At 40.3% G+C, this 10,567-nt stretch overlaps 1 protein-coding gene across 1 annotated transcript; it reads left to right on the forward strand.

Moving 5' to 3' along the window:
• bfsp1 (beaded filament structural protein 1) lies at window positions 1–9,033 on the forward strand (the record flags this gene model as incomplete). The annotated part of the gene is made up of 8 exons (XM_083988482.1): window positions 1–374; window positions 2,074–2,134; window positions 2,700–2,795; window positions 4,545–4,637; window positions 6,026–6,139; window positions 6,969–7,189; window positions 7,710–7,801; window positions 8,036–9,033. The coding sequence occupies 8 exons, from the start codon at window positions 1–3 to the stop codon at window positions 9,031–9,033; spliced, it is 2,049 nt and encodes a 682-aa protein (XP_083844608.1).
• Between the last annotated feature and the right edge of the window lie 1,534 nt (window positions 9,034–10,567).

Raw genomic sequence — 10,567 nt, forward strand, 5'->3', positions numbered from 1 at the left:
ATGTTCAAGACCAGCTACCTGCGCGAGGTGCGCAAGGAAAAATATGAGCGTTCAGATGTCTTCGACGAGGAACCAGAGGACTCTGAAACCTCTGCAGGCATCTCAGCCATCCAGGGCTGGGAGAGCCTTCGGGAGCTCAACAGCCGCTTTGCCCGGTACATCAACAGAGCTCGAGTCCTGGAGCAACGCAATGCTGTATTCCGCAAGCAGCTAGAGACGCTGCAGCGAATGGAAGAGGCCAGTGGCCTGGAGGAGGCCTTCACAGAGCAGATCGATGTCAACAGGCAACGTATCCACGAGCTGTCCTCTGACCGTGGCAAACTGGACAGAGAGCTGAAGGATGCTTGCCGCATGCTTGATGAATTTACCAGCAAGTAAGAGTGTGGGCAGTGGTTGGTCTCACCTGTGTGTCAAAGGTCAAACTTTTTCCTCAGAGGTCTGAGTGCTAGAAACATACAGAAGTGTGCTCAGAATTAATAGAAGATGATAAAGAAACAAGATGCTGAAAATGTGACAATGCTTGTTGCAAAAACAAGATAACTGAAACATTGCAGATAACAAAGGAAACTCAATAGAAAATCAATATCAGAATACATGCGATTTCCAATAATTATACTTGTAGTATTTATTAGTTAGGTAATCATGAAAAAGATGCTGAAAGATGAATTTTCTTTTGTTTTAATTAGGATCATCCCTATTTTCCCCAGGTCCTATGTTCCCCACTTTGTATGGGACCGGGGAACATAGGACCCTTTTTCTAATAAAGGGTCCTATGTTCCCCGCTTTTCCCCAAAAGGGTCCTATGTTCCCCGCTGTGTATGTGACCGGGGAACATAGAACTCTTTTTTAGAAAAAGGGTCCTATGTTCCCCGCTTTTTTCCAAAAGGACCCGGGGAACATGCAATTTTTGGTCCCATACCTGGAAGTGGAGTTGTGACTTTGCAGATTTTTGCCTATTTTTGAGTGAGAAGTTGAGTTGTGACTTTGAGCGAGAAGTGGAATTGTCCCATTGGTTGGGTTTAGGCAATGAAGAAAGGAGTTGGTTAAGTTTAGTAAAACTTAGACAGGCCAGATCGATAGAGAGTCCAGATAAGTAGAGAGAGCCCATCGACCAGCAACAGCGGGGAACATAGGAACATATGACCCATTTTGGGAAAAATAGGGAACCTTTTTCAAAAAGAGGGTCGGGGAACATAGGTACGCTCCCGTTTTAATTTACTTAATACTGTTTTGTGTTCTGTTTGAAGCTTCCATAACACAAGATGTTAGACATTGAATAAAATAGTGGGTAATTAAACTATCAAACCGCACACAAATTGCAACAACAAAAGCGAATTGGCTCACTTTTTAATTCCATTATTTCCATACACAAAGGTAGCAAACGCTGCGCTTTCCAGAAATCCATCTGCTATAGGTTTCTGCCTCCTCAGAAAAACAAAGGATGTGAATGGACTTTTGTTTGTGGTGCTCTTGTAATGTCAATCAACATATAAAAAATCTAGAAAAGTATTACTCTGAATCATCCATGGAACATATTGTGTTTGAAAACACTTCACAATGTGGTTGGTGAATTACCCAGAGCAAACATTTTCTTCTGTGAACACCACAAACAGAATTCCATTCACTTCCATTGTATTAATGTGGTGGCACAAATCAGACAGGCCTTCAACACCTGGATAATTAAACTATCGGTGTGGTTACATGCCTTTAGAGAAAGATGGAAAAAATATTTATTATGGTGGTGAAGCATGGCTTTAATTACAACTATCTACCAACATGGTGTAATAAGCTGTCTGTGGGCAGAAAATTCACATTATTAATGTATTGAGAAGAGTATTGGGGGAGTGTGGTTGTATGAGCTGGTGAAGACAACAGAAGGTCACCATGCCTAGTTTAGACTCATCACATCGTATCAAAAAAAACATATTGAGCTCACACAACACAAACATGCAATTAGAGTCAAATAAAACACACCAAGTTACAACGTTTATCACAATGCACGTTACTTTTTATAATTACAACTTTTTATAATTACTCTGGCAGCAATAGTAATTATAATGTTTTATGTTTCAGATACAGAAATGAATGTGATTATCAAGAACAGCTCCGGGGGACACTGGAACAATTAAACAAGGTACTGTATGGATGAAATTTATTTTGTTAAACTTTACACAATCATACAAATGTAAATTAGCAACATTTTATAACGATAATACACCAGAGATGTCCATCACTTAAACCTGGAAAAAAAAACTGTGTTTGTGAAATAAGAGATAGTTAGAGTATAGCTTTATATTTTTACTCCAATGATATATTGATTGAAGAAATACAGAAACTTTGCTCAAAGAAAATGAGTTTGATTTTCCTTTGAAGAGTGTTAAAAGAGAGCTTAACTCATTTTTGATTGCCAATGTGAGACTGGGTTCAACTTTCAAGAGTCTTCATTGTAATAGTGCATTGTGTAACTTCAGGGTACTTATGTCAATTGTTGAACTCGATACATTTTACTCTGTACCTTTTACCACGGTCTGTCTCCCTTGAGTCCTCTATTGTTGCTCCTCTCTCCTCTCCTCTCCTCTCCTCTCCTCTCCTCTCCTCTCCTCTCCTCTCCTCTCCTCTCCTCTCCTCTCCTCTCCTCTCCTCTCCTCTCCTCTCCTCTCCTCTCCTCTCCCCTCCTGTCCTCTGTCCTCTCCTCTCAGGAAGCTGACAGTACTCTGCTGAGAAACCTAGAGTACCAGATCCAATCACAGTTCCTGCAGGACGACATCAGCTCCACCAGAGAGAGACACAAGAAGGTCAGTGACAAATGATCAGAACAATATTGAGCATTCATACCTTATCATAGTAGGACATAGTAAAATGATACAGGATATTTTGGAAAAAGAAAACTCATCATTGCTATGTTGTGTGTAATAGTTTTGATAAAACTTGTATTTTCTATTTGTCTACCTATGAACCAAACTTCATTACAGTAGTACAATCTCTTCTGAACAGAGAGCAGTCTCTCAGGGGGTTAGGATACGAAGCTCTCAGGATTTGATCTATTTTTTACAGCATATAGTTTATGGTTATTGTCTTTTTTTATGTAACTGCATATACATTTTCATTGCACAACATATGTGTTTTTATATACACTTGTAGAAACCTTGTCTCTGGTGAGTTATGTGTAAATACCACCAATTTGTTCACATGCTTCCAGAATACGACAGTCAAAAGCAGGTTCACGTGATTCAAAATTGAAGTCAACAAGACACTACACATTTCTCTTTTGACAGGGGAGAGTGTATGTGAGTGTGTGTTGGAAACATACAGAAGTGACACTGTGCAATTACTGCTCGTATTGATGGCTTTTGCAAAGTGGGCCAATGAGAACCACTCACTGAGAAATGGCTGTAATATTTTCCTTTCAAAGCAGCTCATATCACTCTGTGATGGCTACAAACATCCAGAAATCATGACAATCTTGTTCTTTTTGACAAGAGTCTTTGATTTTTTTAACCATACATTTTGCGTGAATCAAGAAACCTTATCTACATCAAAGAATAGCTACTAGTTTAAAAAAGGTATTTTACACAATAGTAGGTGGTTTTCTTTCTGTTGCTTTTGAACACTGTCGACTTTGGGCCCCTGCTCTTCAAATGTCAAGGAATAAAATCTTGACATAGGTGCAAAAGGATGTGTTATGATGTACCCCGGGCTTTAGCAACAATTTAACTCCTGTGATGTGAGTGAGGAAACGATTGCGGGGAAGCTGTAACACTGCTCTTCACAGGCACTGACATATGACAGAGAGAAGACAAAAGAAGAGAAATATTACCCTGTGTGTAAGAGAAATAGCTCCAAGTTGCAGTGCAGTGGCCACAAAAGTGCTTAGACCAAAAAAAAAAAAAAAAAAAGAGTGTTACAAAATTCATCCGGCATACACTTTTGATAGACTTTCATGCCTGAGCAATTTCCCTCTTTGTTAGTTTCATTCAGCACTGTTGGTGGTGTTGAATAAATCTGTGACTCTGCAGTTATTGAGATAGCATATCAGAGGCCACTAGTCACACTATATTGTATGGGAAATTATATGGATTTGTCTAAAATGAATGATGCCTCTGAGTTTTTAAATATCCCTCTAGTGAAAGGACACATATTTATTTATTTATTAGTTTATTTGAAATGGGACAGTGTACATTAGTAAAACATTGTAAAAACAAATGTAAATGTACCCGAGTTAGCTAAGAGGCTAATTTTCATCGGCAGTCCCTCAGCAACAATAAAATACCACATATAAAAAAGGTAACACATTGTTATATACATAATTGAAAGACAAATAGCACACATCTACTCATTATTAGCTACTGAGTCTGGGATCTTCTTTTACAAATAGTACCGCCATTATAAATACTATATTTCAGCTAAATAAGAGCCTTTTCAGTAGTAGAAGGTTTTGGAGCAGAGCAGATTGGATGTTTCCAAATGTATTAGTTAAAGGATGTTCTTCCTTTTGCTAAATTGTGGAATTTACATTTTCTTTTATGTGATCTTCCCCCACACAGAACCTCGCAGAGATCCAGACCTATGTAAACATTTTGCAGCAAATCAACCAGACACTTCCCCTTGTTCCCAATGTGTCAGTGGGCATCTCCGAGGTGAGGTCACTGTGTTTGTGTGTGCGTGTGTGTGTGTGTGTGTGTGTGTGTGTGTGTGTGTGTGTGTGTGTGTGTGTGTGTGTGTGTGTGTGTGTGTGTGTGTGCGTATGTGTGTGTGCATATGTGTGTGTACTGCCTCCCCCAGGGGAAGAAGATGGTGTTTGCATGTGTGTCAGCCCAGCCTACGTGTCTGGGCTTGACGAGGTTACTGGCTTCTCAGTGCAATTGGTTGCCTGTGTCTGCACGCCTGTGCTTTTGTATACGTGTGTGCGTGCACGTGTGAAAAGCAAAGACAGACAGTCCAGCAGTCCTTGAACACACGTGGACAGGCCAGCAGTTTAAAAGTGTCAAAGTGACGATGAAGCAAATGCCAGGAAGAACGACTGTGCATACTAATCTTTGAGGAACAGCAGCCGCACTGATTGGCATTTGTATAGCAAATTAGAGTTTTATTTATCAAATCATTTCTCAGGAGCAGAGCTGCTCCGGATGCACAAAATAATGTAATTGTTAATCCATATTAAATAGCTACAATTCATACAGCTACAGTGCTGAATTCAAATCACTAAAAGCGGAAAAAAAAACTAAACAAAACAAAAGCGAGGAAGAGGTTAATGTTATGGAGCTTTTAGTCTCAGTATGTTGCTTGTCCCTGGAGGACTGTTAAAGAGATGAGTGGCAAATAAAGAACAAATCTGAATTAATGACAGGTAGAAACAGTCATATAATAGGCTACACTATGACCTTTACAATCCAACACATTTAAACACTAATGATAGACTGGACAAATATGTTCGACAGCACTCGTTACCATCAGCATTAAAATGCCAAATAAGGAATTTATTCATTCATTTAGACTTAAAACCCTGTAGAAAAAAACTAAACTAAACTAAAGTTAAGTAAGGAGAGAGTTTTTGTTATGGAGCTTGGAGATGTTGCTTGTCTGGGCTTCTACACCTGTGGAAGGGTAGATGTATAGGTTTAACTAATTACATTGGGTCTAATTATCTTCAAATTTAGGAAGCATATTGCATGCATGCACACATTTGACAATCAGTTTGATAAACATCATATTTTGTTCAACTCTCTATGCCAATAGTTGTATAGCAGGCTAAATCTCCTGAGATTATTGGTAATAGTGCATCTCAAACATGGAAAAAAGAATCAGAGAGCAATCCATGGCTCAATCAGAAACTTAAAAATGTTATTTCATACAAGAACAAAAAAAAAAAAAAAACACAAAAAACTAAAATGTAAGAACCCCACAGTGAAGCTGTTGATAAAGACTTGATTGCCAGCTGTGCGTGTTTTGTTGTGTGGTGTGTAACCGTCATACTTCAAAAACACACTGCTGTTCTCTGGATGTTCTCATTGATTTTTGTGTGAAGGAGCAGGAGAAGCTGCTGGCCCAGAGGAAAATGCCAGGGCTGCAGAGTCAACTGGAGGAGTATAAGAGCGCCCTCTGTCAGCTGCAGGCCCAGAAACATCGCCTACAGACTGAGGTGGGTCACATGGTCACCATGACAACAAGAGGTTCCATGCTGATTATATGCAGCGGTTTCCAGCCCCCACCGGGGCAATATTTACAGAAAGACACATGAAAGCAAAGGATTAAAATGCACTACACAAGAACTACACAAAAAGTAGAAAAAAGTAAAACTTATGTATGTATATTTTCTGTGGTTAATAATTGTTTTCAGTAATGAATAGGCATGTTTTTTTTGTTAGATTTTTTTTCAAAATGAATTGATCTAGGGTGTCAGAAAATTGGGAATAACGATAACCATTTCCTGTTTTGTCAGACATACACAAAAATGCCAGACTGTTACTGCAGTCCTAAGGCCTAAATCTGGTTTGCTTAAGCCACAATTTCAGTCCTAATTTGTTTCTTTTTAAAGTGTTTCAAGCTATTAGTTTATTTATTTATTTTCATGTAACTTTTTAGTTTATTTATTTATTTTCATTTAACTTTTTATATTTTTTCAGTGAATATAAATTCTCACTGAGCAAGACATTACTGTAAATAGGTCTTCACCCTTCAGCCTCAATAATGGGGTGATAGCTCTACCACTAGATGTCAGCCATGACCATGTTATGGCAGGGTAGTGTTTGACATAGGCTATAGGAAATGAGAAACACAGGACTGTTTTATTTAAGTATTTTTGTTCACATTCTGCTTCTATTTAAATTCTACTAATTGTTTTTCTTACTTTCTTGCTTTTATTAACACAAATATCAACTAGTGTTATGACCAATGACAATAAAGACACGTTTTCTCAAAGGGCCTTGTAATCTCACTGTTGATTCCTGCCTCTTTTCCTCCATTTTCAGACATCCATGTTGGAGCAAGCCATCAAAAACGCACAGGAGATCTATGATGATGAGATCCAGATGTACAACGAGCAAATCGAATCTCTGCGAAAGGAGATCGAGGAGGCCGAGAGGTCCCTGGAACAGTTCACCAGTGAATGTCGCCACCTGGCCATGTACCAGACATCTCTTGAGAATGAGCTGGAGAGGTACAAGAGGATTATCGAAAACGAAGATAACAGGTAGGCTGCCTCCAAATGATTACTGACTCTCTCTCTCTCTCTCTCTCTCTCTCTCTCTCTCTCTCTCTCTCTCTCTCTCTCTCTCACACACACACACACACACACACACACATACAAATGTCACTTGTTTCACCTGCAACCAAAGAAGGTGTTGAAAAGCTGTGATTACATTACTTCAAACACTTTACCCAAACTGATTTTCAATTGCTATCTTTAAGTTTTTGTCTCCCTGTCTGCTATGCAAAAGGTACATACTGCTTTAACTAGGTTGATGTAGTGTGCAGAAATAGCCAGTAGGTGTCACTGTATGAGAGCAAATGTTTTCCTTCTGCACTTGCACAAAAACAACAGAGTGGGTTTGTTTTCATGTCAGATCAGCTACATTTGTGTTATTCAAAGTAACCTCATGTCTCCTTTGATGAAAAATTGTGATTATCTTACCAGATTTTCGTGCATAGAAAAGCTGTTCAATGCACAGATGCTGCATGGGTGACATTTTTCGCTGCTCTCTCTCCCGCAGGTTGAATTCAGCGATAATTGGCACTCCCATTACCCTGTTCACCACTAATTACCGCTACACTCACACACCCACTGCATCAAGCAGGGGGAGAGGTAAGGGCAAAATGAGCACATCACAGCTGGTTTACACTGAGAATTACTATTGAGTGAGCATGCAATCAGCAGCCATTGTTAGAGACAACTGCGGTCTCTCTTAGAGATATAGTTTTGCAAAGCCAATTAATCTCCTTACCATTTAAAGCAATACCTTTATTCTCACAAATTTGGTGGTTTCTCAGTTTACTAGTTCACTAGCTATAGTTCACGTTTGACTTACTTTCCATCCAGATATCACCCAGGCTATCCAGGATATCACCAGCATCAAGCCCCGCCAGAAGATCATGGCTAAGAAGGTGTTGAAGAAGAAAGAGCTGACCCCTAAAGATGTGATAGACAGTGGCCAGGAGGACAGAAATGGGGGAGCCCATGGAGAGGCTCCAGATGAAGAAACCAAGGGGATCCCATCAGAGCAAGTGCAGGAGGAGAGGGTGAAGAGACAAGAGCAGAAACCAGTTCTGACTGGAGTGTCTCCACAGGACGTCCCAGATGGAGCTCAGATCAGCAAAGCCTTTGATACCCTTTGTAACATTGTCAGAGACAGAATGAGGAAGTACAAGAAACCTGAGCCAATCGCTGACTTCTACACCAAGGGTCGTTACGTCCTTGTCACAGGTGAAGGCAGCTACCCAGATCCATGTTTCTGCACCTCCACACCATCAGCCGGCCACATCTACGTCACTATCAGAGATGGAATGATGTCTCCCTATGAGCCTTATGGGCGCAAAACACCCCCTCCTCAACCCCCTCAACCCCCTCATCCCATAGGACCCAGGCCTCTCAGTCCCACCCGGCCCAGTAATGGAGGAGGAGGAAAGGATGATAATAAGGGTGGGAAAGGAAAAGATAATGGAGGTAAAGGTAAGCACAAGGGTGGAGAGCCTCATCCACAACCTAAAGATCCAAGCCCAGTCCCTCCACCACCTGGCCCCAAAGATCCTACCCCAGCTCCTGATCAGCCCAAGAAAAACAGGGATGACAACGGGCCCACCCCAAAGCCAGCCCCTCGTGGTGCTAGCACCAGCTCCAGCTCCAGTTCCACCACGAGCACCAGCACTAGCACCAGCACCAGCTCTGGCAGCTACAGCCCAGACGCCATGAGCTATGAGAAGGTGGAGGTGGTGGAGTCTGTGGAGAAGTTCTCCAATGGCCGCAAGGTTAAAGGTTATGAAGAGACTTCCATGGTGGTGGAGACCATGATTGAGAAGTCCAGCAAGAAGAAACATTGAAACCACGTCCCCTGACATGAAGAGTTAGTAAACTCCACCAGGGTCCTACATGGTCCAGGTCCTCTAACAGGAAGACAATACTGATGTTGGTATCAGGCCACATAAAACCACTGTTCCTCAACACGACTGTATCAAGACCAGTGTTTTGTCTCTGAGGGAGACCAACTATGCTTAAAGACCATCTACACATTCCTGCTCTAATATTCAATGCTCTTCCATTTGCTTGCAGTCTCTGGTCTTGCGTCCAGAATACGTTTTGCTGGTTCCATAAGTACTGCTGTTGTTGTTCGACTTAACACCCATGATCATGCTAGTCCTTTACTGTCTGAAAACTTGGGACAATGAAACTCCAAGCTCCATGCCACCAGTAAAAAAAAATAAGAAAAAAAAAATTAAACTGAGAAGTTGTGCCACCCTTCTGAACTCTGTCTTGGAATTCAGGCTTTCCCCCTTTGAGCTCATTTGTTTAATTGGATGCCTCTGCCTGCCCTCAGCACAATTTTGCTGTGTATTAATTTGCTTTGATATATTGAATAATAAAAAAGATTCAATCATCAAAACACATTGTCTTGTTTGATTTTAGACACATATTGTGTAGCAAGCACCTCACACATTTACCTGATGATAAAACCTCATAAAAAGTCATAAAACCAGTGATGCGTGTGTACGGGCATAAGTATGATAATTATCTTAACTTTTGTACAATAATCTCTTAACCAAACAATTTACAGATGGTTGTCACAGTATCCTTCTTTCCAGTGCTGCAGCATCCATGGGAAACTTGTGAATAATTTATGTGACCTTGACAAAGTCATAGTGTCCATTGCATGTTGTATAATCCAACCTGTCTCCAAGAGGAGAGTAGTAACAGATCCAATGGATGAGAGGTAGGAAAATTTAGATGGCACAGATGACATGAGCAACAGATGTCAGGAGAGATTGGTGAGACTAATAAAAAATATTTGACCTGCTCAAGCAACAATAAGCTGCTTGAAAGAAAATATGTTTCAATACTGAAAGTCCAAAGACAAGAACACACGTAAATTGATATAAATTAGAAAGAGGATAACTAAAAAGCAACAACAAATAAGATTTATAAGTTGTTGTTGTTATTCATTATTTTGAAACAAATGAGATGAAGCTTGAGATAATATGTAGCCCCCAGTGCCAGTGATATTGCTTTTGAGTCCCTAAAATGTATTACTACGTGTCTAATACGTAATATAAGAAATGTTCTTCTCCCTCTCTTGCTTTAAACTTTTGTTAATTTAACCTATTGGGCCATTTGAAAAACAGGTTCATTGACATTTTATCACCTTTTACACTGAAATGGCAGTTACTTAAGCAACATTTGCATTTATTCTGAGCCTTGTTTCTGGCCACTCAGCAGTGCCCAACATTTGTTGTATTTTATGATCTACCTTCAACTCACTAGACATTATCTGCCAAAATACTCAGCGTTCTGCATCTGTTGTTTGGTGAAGCCCAGGGAGAGTGCAGTGGGTTTTTGGAGCTCTTTCTTTCTTTTTTGCTG

This window comes from Trachurus trachurus, assembly GCF_905171665.1.
Source record: "Trachurus trachurus genome assembly, chromosome: 15".
Classification (NCBI taxonomy): Eukaryota; Metazoa; Chordata; class Actinopteri; order Carangiformes; family Carangidae; genus Trachurus; species Trachurus trachurus.